Raw genomic sequence first — 16,590 nt, 5'->3', positions numbered from 1 at the left:
AAGAAATAGAAATATAATCTCTAGCTCAGTAAATTGTACATAATACTGAAAGATCGCTTTAATTTGAAGTTTATTATTTCATGATGTTAACAAACTACATGGCTTTCAGTATCTTTTCAAAAGGAGTCAGAATTAATACTGTATTGTTAATAAAGATTAGGTATATACTTAATCTGGGCTTAGAGAGACACTATTACCCTTTTTTGTTTTTAAAAAGATAAGGAAAGTCAAGCTTAAAATTGGAAGAACCCACACTTAAACATTAAAAGTTTGTACACCAAACCGATTTTTCAAAAAACAACCACAACCAAAGTAGAAAGGCAAGAAAGTCATTTATTAAATTGCGAATTACAGTGGATAAAAAAGAATCACATAGCTGTTTGACCTAGACCGCCCCCCACACAAATATCCTATTACATTTTATACTGTCATATGTATGAAATGCACTGCCAACATATATAGATAAGGAACTATTCAATAACTTGAGTATTAGATGGTTAGCTTGAATGATCCATTTTCTCTATAGCTGTTTTTTCTTTTAAAATTATAAAAAGAGTATATTCTGCTAGTAAATTTTTAATTAGAAGAATGTACAATGTCATACATTGTTCTTTGGTACTTATGAAAGTTTCGACAACACTTTTGTAATCTGTTAAAGCTTTCATTTCCACATGATATGAGAAAGAATTGTGTATAGGTAACAGAACTTTGTTTTGAACATTTCTGACGTCAACATCCCCTACATCAGACACTCTTAGCCTGGTATCCATAGATACCTATAGAGTCCATAGGTAAGCCTGGGAAATAATAAATATCCTTAAGTTTTAGTATATGCAAAATTGTATATACATATGTGTGAATTTTTCTAGGAAGAGCATCCAGAACTTAACATTCTCAAAAGGGAACTATCATCTCCTATAACTTAATAAAACCAAGTCATATTTATTAGCAAATACTACTTTCCAATCATAAACTAAAAATAGGTTATAGATATGCATGTACTATTTCAATTAACTATTATACAGTCTAATCATAGTAGGTGAAGAATAAATAAAGACCTTCTGGATGGAGGAATATATATATATAGACATAGAAATACATCTATGTTATATATGAAAAGATGCTGTTAAGAAAACTGTGTGGGTACTGTTTTAAAATAAAATTCAAAAGCCAACGATCTAAATACAACTTCATCTTGGTTGTTAAATAGTTTACTTACTAAAGAACCTAAAAGACTACAGTAAAAGTACCCTTACAAAAGACAAGAGTATATGCTGAACTGAATCAAACAGATTTTATTCAACTTTTTAGGATGAGGAAAACAAATATTTTATAAAATAAGACATAAGAAATGCTCTTTTGCACTACTATCTCAAACAATTTTCAATGTTTTACAAAATGTTCACACAGCAAATACGAAAAGCTACAACATACTCTTCTTTTATATCTTCTGCTGCAATAAATGCAACATTAATATACAAATTTCTACTGTACCAATCTTAAAAGTAGAATTACCAAATTACCGATTTTTGTTATTCATATGCTTTTAATGAGATCATTGCCAATACATACATTATTTACCTTAACTTTATTTTTACATTAAGCCACATTAAGCCAATGTCTGTCATGCAGTCATCAAAATCCTTACAATAAATTACACAGGTTTGTAGTCCAATTTAGACTCTAGCTTCTTAGAATCAGCCACTTTCCTGACTGCTTTCATGAAGTCTTCTTGTACTACAAAATCATGATCAGCACGAATTGCAAACATACCTGTAGAGAATAAAACAACATGACTACTACATAGAATACGTGAATTATTTCTTATAAGAAAACTAAATAATGTAATTCTATGGCATAAATGTGAAGGAGCCTAGATTTACTACTTCTGAACCACTAGTTCTGATTTGTTAAAACTCTTATCATTTTTCAATAAAATTCCATAGCTATTGTAAGCATTATTTTCCAAACCAAAAGCCAGAAAACAATGAGACAATTATCTGAATATTTAAAATTCAGCACATACATTCCCTGTATTCAATGGCATCTTGGAAAAAAACCCCAACTATCAATAAAAACACACATTTTAAGCAGTTATTTCTTAACAGACAGCAATTCCCTGGAAAGAAGGAGCATATGTACGGTTGCAGAAAACACAAAACACCTCCAATAATTTTGATAGCTGTCATTTGTTAATAATCAAAAGCTTAGAGAATAATAAGAAATTTTAAAAAGCCAACAATGGGCTTTCACAAAACTCAGTGCCATTATTCACATTTTAAAATTACCCTATCTATGTACCAATTGATATGTTTATGACTTTCATATTCAAGTATCACAATTCACTTTTTTCTTTCAAGTTTTTTTTTAATAATGAAGCTTTAAAACTTGTTTAGAAGGCTACAACTAAATTATTAAAGTTATATTTCCAAATCTTGTGTATATGACTGTTTCCAAATCAATATTGAGTGAGTCAGTGAATCTGAGATCCATTCTAATCCAAAAAGTATAATAATCACTGGATTAAATGGAAATCTGTAACTATTTGTACGTTTATAGTAAAATCTAGTGTATTTTAACTTATGAAAAGATATGTTAACAAAAAAGGCTTGAATTTTAATAAAAAGAAAACAATTTCAGTATGTCTCCAAATGTGAATGTCTCACCCAGTTAAAAAGCTAAAATTTTAATCCACATAGAAGTTATAGCTCTTTACTGGAAACAGCTAAAAATAATTTTTTTAAATATATGAAAAAAAAGGAGACAATCACAAATTGATGGTATCAGACTTTAAGATTATGTCACTGCTTTGGGTTCCAATTTCACTAAAGCAATCTTTGAAAATAATTTGATCCAGTGTAGATTTTGGAAAAGAGAAATATAAATTACTGAGTAGTTCGAGCCACATGACAGTTTACTTCTTACTATTTCTGTTCATTAATAAGTCTTTGTGAGCATGACTTACCCTATTTCATACTGAGTTTCTAGACCTGCAGACCTTTGATTCAGATAATGAGTCATAGTATGCCCAACAAAGAAACTCCCTTGGAAAAGTAATGCCTGAGGAGCCTCTTTAAATACTGATGAATTTACAAGAAATGTAAATACAAGGCTCCAGAGGTGATGTGAAAAAAAAGAGGAAATCACATATTGTTAACACCTATAATAGAAATTAACTTTTTTTAAGATTCTGTATAGGACAAAGACTAAAGGACTCTATGTAGGGTTTTAAAGTCACTTGGTTTCAGAAATAAAATAAGATCATACAACCTAGAGAGAATATTATATTAAAAAAAAATTACATTTTACACAAGTTGCATGATCACAAAATTCATAAATTAATCTTTCAAAGCCTATTGCTGACAGTCTTATAACAGAAAACATGTCATCTGCTTTGCAGCAGACTCCTCTGGTGCTGACCCGGTCTCATTTCAGCCATAGGTGTGGCACAGTTCTGTAAGGTCTTAATGTAGGAAGGAGGCAAGAGAACTAAATGTTAAATCAAACTATATCCAGAGACTGCAATAGGCTGAATTCATTCCCTATGGCTATAATTATGAGAAACCTATGGATCAAAGGCTGAGAATTGCCAGCAGGCCTTTCACTTATCCTTTCTCACTGTATGTCCCTATCAAAGGAAAATGTAAACGAAGTCTTTAAATTGTAATTCACAGAAACTAAGAATGATATATAAACTGGACTCCTCAATACCCAAGGCTTTTTTTTTCCCCTTGTCTTGGCTTTTTGTCTTTGCTTTCTATCATTTTTTCTTCTCCAGGACATTATCCCTTCTCTAATAAATTTCCTTTTGACTCTAACTCTAGTATGTGTTTGAATTCTTTCTTATACTCAGCCACAAACTCCCTCTCTCCCTCTCGAGGAAGAGAGAGAAAAGAGGAGGAAGAAAGAAGAAGAGAGCAAAAGAGAACCAGAATAACGAATAAAAAAGCAGGACACCCTCCCCGAACTCCCCCCCTCCCCTCCTCCCCCCCTCTCTCTCCCCTCCCCCCCCCCCCCCCCCCCCCCCCCCCCCTCTCTCTCTCTCTCTCTCTCTCTCTCTCTCTCTCTTCTATGCAGGGCTTGACTGCCCCCAATTGGGAATTTGCCTAGGCCTGCATCAGTCCCAGACTTACTTCAGGAGGCTATATCCTATCACATGCATGTCTTACTACATTCTGCCTAAGGTATCCAGTACAGAGGAGTCAACTTGCCCAAGGGCAAATCTCAGCCAATGGTGGATGAGAGCTGGTAAATAAATGTGGTAATCCTAGAAGGCACTCTATACAGATGCTCTAAGGGTCTCCTCAGAATCAAACTCCCCTTGCTGAAAGCAGCTACATCCATGGTGCACCATTTAACAGCTTTCCCTTTTTCCATCTCACTTGCCCTGTTCTCTCCTGCTTCCTGGAATCATTCCCCCCAAAATGAGCACCCAAATCCTTGCAAAGCCCAAGCTGTGTTTTCAGACAAACTCAACACATTTTCAGCAAATTAAATCAAAACCAATAGCAAAAACTTTATTTTAAAAAAACATACCTGCTTCAGTACAAACATTTCTTAGGTCTGCTCCATTAAAGCCATCTGAGAGCTTCACAATTGCTTCATAATCTGTTTAGGAAAAAAACAGTGGAAATTAGTTTTTTAAAAAAAGACCTTTTTCAATTTATGCTCATACGGAAAATTTAAATGAAGATCTTGCCTTGAATTTGATCAGCTCTGTTAACATACCACAATATTAACCAAAAACTATACTTCTGTTAAGTAAACTAGCACCAAGCAGAAATAAACATACTTCTGAAACTTTAAAACCAAGAAATATCCTCAATATCTGAAAGCATCTTATTCTGTTTCTACACAGTGAAAGTTATGCACATTTGAACTTCAGACAGCATTTTAAAAATACAGAGGAAAGATAAGGAGGGGGAGATATTACAGATGAAACATGACTGGCCAAGAGTTAATTACTGAGGCTGGGGGATGAGTAGCTGGGGTCAGAAGTTCATTATAATCTTATATTTACTTTTATGTATTTCTAATTTAATAAAAAATTAAAAATAATGAAAAATTAGGATCATATCATTCCTTTGTTCATAATCCTCCAATAGCGTCCATATCATTAAAAATAAAAGCCAAAGTTCCTACACCTTCTATTATTTCACTTGCTAATGCTGTCCCATTTACTCTGCCAGAGACACCTTGGGCTCTTTGCTGCTCCAAGAACATTCCAGGCATGCACCTGCTTCAAAGTCTTACTTGCTGCTCCCTCTGCATAAATTTCCCACAAATACTCATTTCTAGTTTTCACCTTTTCAGCTCATTGCTTAAATATCACCTTCTTGGTAAGTCCTTCCCTGCACTTCACTCTCCTTAGTTCCATTTAAATATATATATATATTAGATGGTGATAAGTGTTATGGAGAAAAATAAAGCAGAAAAAGGAATGAAGCCGGAGGAAATATATACATATATAAACCAAAAATGATTGTATATATTCATTCATGCCCGCTCTTGGCAATACCTAGTCCCCTTTTCCTGATTTATTTTTCTCTATAGCACTTATCATCATCAAATATAACTTTTATTCACTTTGTATTTTCTGATAAGAATTTAAGTTCTACAACCCTGCACTTAGAACAATTTCTAGCATACAGCAGATGCTCAATAAATATTAGCTTAAATTAAGACCATCGTGTTTGCTAAATTTTAAAACCAGATTCAACAGACTATCAATGATATCCAATAGCATTTTGCTTAATTTACCAAATGTAAATATATAAAAATAGGTTATTTCCTTACCTATTTCACCATGCTTTGTAATGGGACCTGCATGGATTTTCAATATATCTAATCTTGCTTGTTCATTTGGTAAATCAATATCTGAAAATCAGAAATGATAAGAAATTCTTTTGCAGTCAGTTTGTTTTTGTTTTTTAAATATAGTAGGGGGTGAGGAGGAGGTATGGAAAGGAAAATGAACATAGACAAAGGGAAATGGATGGAAGGTAAAGAATCCTAACTCACGTATTTTTCTATCTAATCTTCCTGGACGAAGCAATGCAGGATCCAGTGTATCTGGTCGGTTTGTAGCCATGATCATTTTAACTCTATGTAGAGTATCGAATCCATCCATTTGATTCAGTAACTAAGAATATATTTGTAATAAAAATTACAGATTTTATAAAATATCCCAGTTATTAAAAGATACATTGCACATTCTTAATATGCCTAATACCATGAAATGTATTGACTACAGATAGCTATGTAACATCAAAATGATCGTTTTATGGAATCCTATTTTTTTCTCGCTCTTATTATAAAAGAATATACTTGCCATTCTCAAAGTTCCAAGATTATTTAATTATGTACCTTTTTTTATAGCTCTCAGGTAGTTGAAACAAGTCTGAAGGTTTCCATCTGGTCAAGAATTATGAAACTAAATTATGTAGATTTGATTTCTAACATTTTACTTCATACAATTACTTTTAAAAATAGTAATAATAATAAAACCTAATATATAAAGTGCTTATGGTATGCCTGACAGAAAATTTACATTAGGATAACCTGATACAATAATTTTTCTACAAATTTGACAATAAATCCATTAAATATTTTTTCAAATACCTTAACAAAAATATTGATATTAAATATACTTCAATTCCTAAAATTTTCTTAAATAAAGGTTGAAAAATCTAATTAAAATTCAACAAACTCTTTAAAATACAGCTAGCCTGACTTGTCTCTGTCCCTAAATGTTAGTTGACAACATATCAGTTACATGAATAAAACTAGCATCTGTGATGTTTTAAAATACCTTGATTTAAGGTGTAAGAGATTCTACAATTAATTTTAAAACTGTATATCTTCTGAGCAAATCAGTATAATTTATAAAAAGAAAATATCAAATACCCATTCTTAGAATTTTACACAGCATTATCTATACTACCTAGCTGCTATCTGAAGAAGTGGGAGAATGTATTTGGGATCTTGCCATCACTTTCAGATTATCTGGAGTAGGGAAAAACTTCATATACATTCTAATATCCCATTATTCATTTTCTTCCATTATCAAAACTATTTTAGTTTCCTCTCATTCTCAGCAATAAAGCAAGAGGAAAGCGTTAGTGATTTTTAGAGCAGACTCATACATATAATTGAGAAAAGGAAATTATAGTTGTAAAATATTAATAAATAATAACTTATTTATTGCCACCAGTTTTAATATGTCCATTACTCATAAAATGTCTTAATAAAACTAGTACAAGATCACATTCATAATATAAATAATGCAATATACAATTTAAGTCTCTGAATGGCTGGTCTGCTCAAAAGACAGACTAGTAGTACAGCTGTAAATCAAATGAGAATTTTGTAGATATGCCTATTATTTTCTAGTAGTCGTTTCCTTACTAGAGATTTTGGTGGAGAAATGTATTCATTCCTGTCAATATTTTCAAATTTCAAACTTTAGTGTATTCTTCATTTTAATCACTGTATATATTTGACTTCCAAATATCCAGTGTTTACTTCTTTATTCAATAAACAATGATTTCTTTATAAGTCCCCTTTACCAAATCTTACCTCCATTAAAGTTCTCTGAATCTCTCTATCAGCAGAAGTACCCTCAGAAAACCGACGACCACCTTAAATAATGATACAGAAACCTATATGCATTATTTTTTCTTCTATAATTATTACTTAAGAAAGCAGAATATAATAAATAGTGTCTGGTGTTAAGATCATTAAATAGTAAGAATTATACCAACAAAGTTAATGATTTCGGTATAACATTTCTTACTTTGTCAATGTCAATGTTTATGTATTAAAATTGGTTGAACTGTCTTAAGAATTAAAAAAAAAACACATTCAATTCATTTTGCTACTTCATACAAGTCACAATTAAAGGAGGGGGGGAAAGTTCTTTAGGATTTCAAGTGTTAGGAAATTTTAAAAGGCATTACTCTTACCGATAGCATCTATTTCATCCATAAAAATGATGCATGGCTGATGGTCTCTTGCATAATTAAACATTTCTCTGATCAAACGGGCACTTTCACCAATATACTTGTCTACAATAGAACTAGATACAACCTGATGAAAAGAAAAACATTAAGGTAAACATAAGATAGTTCAAATAAAATTTAATTTCAACAGCTACAAAAAGAATCTTCTCTTTACCTTTAAGAAATTGCAGTCCAGCTGGCTAGCAACAGCTCGTGCCAGGAGTGTTTTTCCTGTACCTGGGAATAAAGTCCTAATTAGATGGACAAAAAAACAAACTTTCAAAAGCCTTTTAAAAATGTAATCCTTTGGATGGTAAATTCTGCAAAATAGAAGCTAAATCCTAAACAAAATTTCCATCAAAAATTCCAAAGCACGCCTTTCAATATTAAAATTTTAAATTTTATTCGAAATATCCCTTGTAATTTTATTTAAAGTGCACTGAATAAAATAACCTTAGAAATAAATCAAACCCTATTTAGTCTATAATGGAAAATTATTACATAGAAATCCATTAGTCTATCCTGCACACTAAATGGATCTTATGCCTATGCCAGATATTGTATATCAAGCATTGGTTATTTGGAAACTATTGGTTAGTGAGTTATGGAAATCTTCAAAATAGGCATTTCTCATTATAGAATATTAAAAAACCACATTTGTTAATATCATCACCAATCTCATCCTTTTTAGAATTAACATATTAGAAAGCTGTCAAGCTCATAGTACCAAATATAAGTTTTCAAAAACTATCATTTTCACCTGAAAGCTCAAATTTTATCACTGGCTACAGATGGTGTCAATTGTCCTTCATTTTTGAAAAATGTGTGCCAGATAACCAATAATCAGTCTGAATAACCAATAACCAGTCTGATAACCACAGATTGTCTGCAAATTATCCTTTAAAGTAAAAATAGTATTCTGTGAAAAGCAGTTAATTCAGTTAGAAACTCAAATAATTACAGAAGAGATAAACTATCCTATTCAGTATGCAGAAGTGCCTTATATGTATTTTCTACCTCATCACACAAAATAAAGATGTTATGCAAGGATCCAAACTTAATAAAATAATTTCTACTGCTTTACCAAGGACATTTTAAAGTGAAACTGGCATATTTTTAAACTGCAAGTGTGAGTGGTCAAGAACACAGAGACTACTATCATTTACTGCCACTGACTTAATTGATTCATGCTATGGCATGAGCTTTACCCACATCGCTTTTTTACACCATTACCATAGATACCAACACAACAAAAAAGGCAACTAACATCTTAGTATTATGAAAGTGTGAGACACCAATATTCTGAAGTGTATGCACATGGAAAAGGATACTGAATGTGCATGTGCTGTTTGTGTGTGGTGAGTTTTAATCTTGCAGGATCCCTGAAAGTGTCTCAGGGACACCCAAAGGTCTGTGAACCACAGAGGACCATTGCTAGAATCACATGGCATGTTAAGATATATAGTTGACCCGTGAACAGCATGCGTTTGAACTGCATGGGTCCGCTAATATGCAAATTTTTTTCAATAAATACTGTTTCGATTCACAGTTGGGAGTCTGCCCATGCAGAGGGCTGACTATATACACTGATCTATGCTATTTTATGACTTAAGCATCTATGGATTTTAGTATCTGTGGGAGTCCTGGAACCAATCCCTGAGGATACCAAGGGTAGTTAAATTTGGGGGGAATCAAAAGTTATATTCAGATTTTTGACTTGTTCAAGAGTCAACTTGTACCCTATGAGGCACAAGAGGACTAAACATGCTGAGACTAGTAGACATACCTCTATCCCTTCCTTCCTCTGAACAGAGTAGAGGTTGGAACTGCCCACGTTAAATTTCCATCTTACTTTTTTATTTCTTAATTAATTCATTTATTAGTGAGCAAACATAATTCAATACTAACCTGGTGGTCCATATAGCAAACAGCCTTTTGGAGGTATTATACCTACACGCTGGAATAATTCTGGGTTTGTAAGAGGTAATTCTATTACCTAGAAAAGAAGTTGCATGTTTCTTAAACAGCTGATAAAATTCTGATGTACTTTCAAATATTTTAGTAAAATATCAATGTCGTTAGGTAGACACATCATAATTTATAATAGATCTAGAATTCCATGTTATGTAAAACCATTTATATTAGAGGATTTTCTTTAGGTAGATTTAAGGTATCTCATCTTTGAAAATTTTTAAATAATGTTTTTTAGATTAATTCATTAAAAAGTGTGTGGTTATTTTTAACAAACCATACACTTTAGATTAATGGTTACACAGGCATATAACTGGTCAAAACACACTTCAATTGTACGTTTTAAATCTGTATTTCACTGAATAAAAATTATGCTTCGATGTAAAAATTATACTATAAAAAATCAGTCAAGCAAAATAAAAGACCTATATTTTGCATTTGGGCATACAACACGAAATAATTATAAAATAAATTTTGGTAAGTTATAATTGCTACTAAGAGAAAAGGTATATAAAATTTTTATATCTTGGCAGTTTATCATAGCAACCTTAAAAGAACTAAATATTCTGCTCTCAATGTCCTACTAAGACTGATTCAAGGAAAGAAAACTAGAGAATAGAAAAATTGAGGGTTCGACAGCGCAACTTAAACTCTTTAGAGTACCAATAAATTGAGAGTTAAACTTCCATTGAATAGTTGTGTCCGTAAGGTGTGATTTAAGATAAGCCAAACTGTGAGAAATCAATATTCTGAAGTATATGCATATGGAAAAGGGTTACCACACATGCATGTGTGTGTTGTGTGTGGGCGGGATTCCTTTAGCTTCTATGGCTAACATAGCAAATCACTATAAAAGACAAGATTTCAGAGTTCCGTGAATCACTTGTTCTTCCTCTGTTGACCTTTCACTAACTACAAGGTGAGAAGACTAGGTTTTAATTTATGCTCAGGCTAGTGCTTTATCAACTAACAATTTGGTTTTATAATTACCTGGAATGCTTAATGCTTTTTGGTCCCACCCACAATCTGCTGCATCCAAAGCATACAGAGGGCTTAAGAATCTGTATCTTTAATAATAAGAGTACTAGAAAATTTAATGTACTAAAATCTGAAAGCTAGTGGCTTAGCACTGAATCAAGTGATGTAAACCATTCTGACTATCCTTCATTCCTAAATATTTCCATCCTAAATTAGGATGAAATTAATAGGACAATAAATTTGCTTTAAAGAGAATGGTTAAGAAGTCATCTGTGCTATGAAACAAGGCAATCCTGATTAGTTTCTTCACCTAAGAGTTTAAAAGGTTTAAGCCTCCTAAAGCCACTATTTTTCTTAAATGAAAGCAAACAGCTTCATCTAAATAAAATATTTAAGACACAGGCAACTTACACTACTATAAAGGTGGGAAGCTAATAAGGATATGAGAAAAACTATGTTCCACAAATAATCCAAATGTACTCTGATCCAAGTAACCTACAATGATCAAAATCATGGATGGCATGGGCACTGAATTATATCAATTATTCTTAGTTGTTGTTTTCTTCTTTGTCAAAAAGAGCAGGATTTTTCAATATCAAGTTATCTCCAAATTAATAAACAGCTATAATTTTCACAGCTAGAAATTCAGGGCTATTCTTATCTCAGTAAGAATACTAAATGTATAATATTCAGTAACCACTATTTGGACAAAGTGATTTTTTATCCTCTCTCTTCCTGTAGGAAACTTAAAACCAATACTCATTATTTAAAGTTCAGAAAACAAACCATCAACTACCAACCTCTCTTAATTCCCGAATCTGTTCTGAAAGCCCTCCAATCTCAGAATAAGAAACATTCCCGGGGTCTTCATGAGACATGTTGTAAACCAGTGGATCTACCTCTCTTGGCAAATATCTGTAATGATAAGGTGTATATTTTTCTTTTAATTAAAAGATGTATTTTTTTGTTTTTTGGCCTATAGAGTATAAATGACTCACTTATGTAAGCACCTGTAGGTAATTTTATAAAAACATATTTAAATTAGGAATTAGTAAAAGGGAAAAAAGTGGCAAAATATTCAATGATCTCGAAAAACATATATTTTGGATAAAATCCTCTCTGTGAAAACAAAGGTGAACTAAATAGAATAAGAAACCTACCTCATGATAGTTAGTGTAGTCATATCCAAAGCAACTCTTGTTCCTGGTTTCAGCTTACTTTTGTCAAGCTAATTTTGCAAAACAAAAAGTTACATAAACGTTTAATAAAGGGAATAACACTCTGAACAAGAAGGTTGTATTTAGAAGCTAAGTAACCATTTTTACCCTCAGAGAGAACACTAATATTAGATTATGAACACCATGCCAACAGAAGGATATAAAAGTTATAATTCAAAGTTATTTCTATCTTCTCCCTAAAAGAATGATCTTTTATGCAATTTCAGCATGAAATGTAAAATCACTCACACGCAAAGTCTGAGGTAGTAATAATCTTGTTTTTAAAGAAGGAACAGACTTCAGTATTTTACTTTCAAAGGCTCACTATTTTAGTTCTGCTCATTATTTTGATTCAGGCACTATATACAGTACAGTAACTTTGGCAATTAGTACCAAAGGATTTATACAGAAATCAGCTAAGTGAACGTTTTTAGAAAAGAGGATTTTAAAGTCGTGCCCATTAGATTTATTCTAAAAACTATAGCTTTTAGGAAAAATGTTTTACTTGATCACAGAAGGTAAGGGGGAAATACACTGTTTCCCCTTAGAGATTTTTATTAAAATGCTAAAAATAAAAACAAACAAAACCCCCCAGCAATTATCATTCATACCTTTGCTACATTATCAGACACTGCTAAATAAGTTATACATTAGGTTGAATCATACTAAATATTAGCATATTTAGGCAGAGTAACTTATTTGATTAGAATTTACTTTTCAAAACTAAAGTTAGTTTTTTCCATAGTTTAAAAAGCTGCTTGCCAATACGATTTCAGAATTACACAAATTACAGACCACTTTTCACAGGATTTTGCAAAGAGCTCTAAGTTTAGGATTGAGTGACAATTAAAATGAAGTGGAGACAGACAAAATACTTAAGCTAAAAAAAATTGACAGTGAGGTACTTTGAGAAAGAGCTAAAAAGAGATCAATGTGAAGCTATTTCAACATTTTACATCTATAGAAAATATATACTCTGGCTTTTCTAATGTTTCCCAGTGTCAAATACTCTTTTTCCCTCATACAACCATAAAATACGTTAGAAATGCCAACGTTTGGCATCCTACGGGCCCTGAAAGGGATATAAAAATCCTTTGTCAGGCTAGGCATCTAATATTTTGATTTAGAAAATGTCATTCCACTTATATGCTTGGCAAAATCATAAGATCAGAGTTAGTCCCTGGGTTAAATTCTGTTCTACAGTCATGCTGTATTAATGTTTTAAAACCGGAACCTGTTACAACAAATACTTAGATAAAGCTCTTCCAAATGAATTTATAACCATACTCCAAGAACACTTCCTAATGAATAGGGTAGTACATAAATGGGCTTCAGAGGCTACTAAATGATTCAAAGACATTTGTTGGCATTTTTGATGACTGAAAAATGAAATGCGGAGCTACTTCAACTTGCCTATTCTAATCTAAATAAATTCATACTAAAATCAACTTAGTTTATAGTTATAGTAATGACTGTAAGTAACATTTCAAAAATGTTTAAATATAAAACATAAGTAATTGATAGCGTATAATCTTTTTAAGTCCCCTTCAAAAAAAAAACATTAAAATAAAAAAAGATCTGAGGTATTTTCAAGTTCTAAAAAGTCTTTAGAGCATAGTGCTGACTGAGGCCACTCAATACAGTGGAAAGAGAATATCAGGAGTCAAAGCTCATGGTTTGGGTTTTAGGCTTTGCTAAAGGTGATCTGAGCAAATCACCTTTGGGAGTTATGGGCATTCTACCTGACTTGTTTACCTCAAGAATTAAATAACTTATGTGAAAGCACTTTTTTAATTATAAAGCACTATACAGATGTAAAGTGTTACCTGTCGACGACAACCCACAACATATCTTGGTCCATTTGTAGCTTTAACAATGACTAGAGGAAGAAAATGAAAGAACAAACTGAAAAATAGCAAGCAAAAAATAAATATACCCACATAGGTGGCAGGTTGAGTTTGATTTTTGTCCTCCAAGAATAAAATACATAGGTGAAAGAAAAGTAAATCTATGCAAGTATAGCATCTACCTTCACTATGGTCATTAGAATAATGAGCATTTCAAAAGTTGGTGGTGGGAGGGGAGAATCCATTCTTTTTTCTTTACTAACAATCTAATCCACTTACATTTTTCTTCAGTTAATTGCTTAAGTACTTCACCCACAATCTAAGAAAGAAAGAAAAAAAGCATTACTTTCTGTTAACAGATAAAAAAACAAAGCAATTACCATCACCCTATACACTCCAAACTCCATTACTTACCTGCCCAACACTTTGTAGGGCCTTCAGATCATTTTCAGACTTTTCATACTGCTTGGTAAGTTCTTTTAACTGTTCCCTTACTGAAATAATAAAATGTGAACACTTTTAATTAAACAATAATTAGTGAGTTTAAATTACTCTTACTTTACTTAAATTTATTTGTCTATTTCACTTTACATATATTTTATATCTACTGTATCAAACCACAAGAGAAATAATGCTGTTTGTAGATGGCACATTTCAAAACAATGTTACAGAGAAAGCACCATCATTTTATTTTCTTAATCACAATACTTCATTGTTTAAGCACTTTTTAGGTTACATTATTAACAGATACAGACACTGACACTTCTGGATTTGCCACTACAAATCCAAATGATAAAAGCTAGACTCTTCCTCACCTCTTCACCTACCCATACGGATTATTACTCTCCAGCTTTCTACTGTAAATAAGGTCAACAAATGCAGTGCTCCGCAAAATTACATAGTTATGGTTTTCTTTCCTTTAATTAAACCACTCAGGCTTGCAAGTAAAGGTGCACTGTGAAAAAATGTACGTGCCCTTTTAGCTCAGGAGGTAAGGGAAACTTGTGTGCCTGATAAAAGTACAATTCGAAACATGAGAAATGAGGAGGAGGCTTATTATTACCAATGGACTCCTCAAGTTCTGCGTCCAGCTTTCCACTCCACTAATAAATCAACTTCCCGAGTCTCATCTCTTGCATGAGCTTCCTTGACTCAAGCCTCTTCCCTTCTCCTGATCCCAAGACTCCGCACTGTTCTCCTTACATCCCAACCTGGTAAACATCCCTGGCCCATTTCTTCCCTCCTGCCTTCTCTAGTTCTCTTTCACTTCCATCTCAGAAATGGGAACGTTCTCTCTGTCAACTGGACCAGACTGGGCCATTTCCACGCCTGAAGAGGCTCTGCTTCCCAATCTCAGGGCCGGATGACAAAGCGCCTTGTCCCTGGACCGAGGCCTTCCCATCGCCAAAGCTCGGCTGCCAGGCTCGGCCAAAAGCTTCCGCTTTGTTAGAGACAGAAGCAGGTCCTGACACGAGATTATGTGGAAAGGTGCACTCACATTCCTTGAGACGGCCGTCGATCTCCTTGTGCTCCAGCAGCTTCTTGCGGTAGTCTTGAAGCGCCTTATCTCTAGGGTCCGCCATGATGAGAAGCCGCCGCTCATAGGGGATGCCGGGAATGGCCATGGCCGCCTGGGCGGGGGAAGGGGCGGGGCGAGGGAGGAGAGCCTCCCAGGAGGGGTGGATTCGTGGAAGACCCCGCCCCTTCCGGTTGGCTCCACCTCTCTGACTTGTGCGTCTCCTTTCACCCAGGGCGCGGGAGTGCGCGTAAGAAGGCCTCCTGCCACACTGTCCCCTTCAGGCCAGGCTGGGTAAAGCAGGATGCTATCACCCTGATCGTCCCTGGAGAGGATTAGGTATTCTTAAATTACTACCGTCCTGGAATCGCGAAAGACATTGAAATAAACTGAGATGGGAGCTAAGTACAGAATGGGCAATCTCTATATGTAGCTTCGATAGTCTATTAGTATGACACAGTACTACCCAAGACCTCCAGATACAGAAAAGTAGGCTATTTCATTCATTTATTCATTCAGTGAATGAGGTACTAAGTATGTGATCCGGTGGGGAGATGAAAAAGAGTAATTTCAGACTAATAAATGAAAATAAAACATGATGATGGTGAGAGTAAGGTGAGGAGAACCAATTTACAAAAGATATGTGAGATAAGGAGTCAGCCGTGCTACAAACTGGAGAAGAACCATCCAAGCCGAGGAAACCGCAAATGCAAAGAGCCTGAGGTGAAAAAGAGCTTGGTTCATTTCCAGCAACAGAAATGAGGCCAATGAGACTGGCGATGCGAAGCACAAGGTAAAGATGCTAAAGTAGGCCATCAGTAATTTGAAGTCTCACAGGACCGTCTTTTGGATTTCTGTGGTTTTGGACAAATTAATCTCTCAGTACTGTGTAAAATGAACATAATGATTGTACCTATATCATAGGGATGTCATGAGTATTAAATAAGATAGTGTGCCTACTCCTATTAACAACATCGGGCACATAGTAAGCATTCAACAGTATTACTTTAAATTATTTATTTTAAGGGGAGTAATGATCTTAGTTTTTGCAGTACAGTTCC

At 33.6% G+C, this 16,590-nt stretch overlaps 1 protein-coding gene across 1 annotated transcript; it reads right to left on the bottom strand.

Moving 5' to 3' along the window:
* Positions 1-313: 313 nt before the first annotated feature.
* Positions 314-15,657, bottom strand: PSMC6 (proteasome 26S subunit, ATPase 6). Its single transcript, XM_016120820.2, has 14 exons — positions 15,512-15,657; positions 14,428-14,507; positions 14,293-14,332; positions 13,993-14,045; positions 12,110-12,177; positions 11,750-11,864; positions 9,909-9,996; positions 8,176-8,237; positions 7,965-8,088; positions 7,579-7,640; positions 6,022-6,142; positions 5,797-5,877; positions 4,537-4,608; positions 314-1,773 (listed from the first exon to the last, which is right to left on the bottom strand). Exons 1-14 carry the CDS (start codon positions 15,636-15,638, stop codon positions 1,655-1,657), a joined length of 1,212 nt encoding a protein of 403 aa, XP_015976306.1. The 5' UTR covers positions 15,639-15,657; the 3' UTR covers positions 314-1,654.
* Positions 15,658-16,590: the final 933 nt, after the last annotated feature.

This window comes from Rousettus aegyptiacus, unplaced genomic scaffold, assembly GCF_014176215.1.
Source record: "Rousettus aegyptiacus isolate mRouAeg1 unplaced genomic scaffold, mRouAeg1.p scaffold_m13_p_3, whole genome shotgun sequence".
In the NCBI taxonomy this organism is placed as follows: Eukaryota; Metazoa; Chordata; class Mammalia; order Chiroptera; family Pteropodidae; genus Rousettus; species Rousettus aegyptiacus.
Note: the sequence above shows the minus strand (reverse complement) of the source record. Positions and strands in the feature narration are given on the sequence as shown.

Excerpts from the sequence above, each read along its gene's own strand:
- PSMC6 (XM_016120820.2), bottom strand. The coding sequence starts at position 15,638 with ATGGCCATTCCCGGCATCCCCTATGAGCGGCGGCTTCTCATCATGGCG. Across the intron at positions 8,089-8,175 it reads TGGACTGCAATTTCTTAAAG|GTTGTATCTAGTTCTATTGT; the intron begins GTAAAGAGAAGA and ends TCTTTTCATCAG. Across the intron at positions 7,641-7,964 it reads GGATGAAATAGATGCTATCG|GTGGTCGTCGGTTTTCTGAG; the intron begins GTAAGAGTAATG and ends TCATTATTTAAG.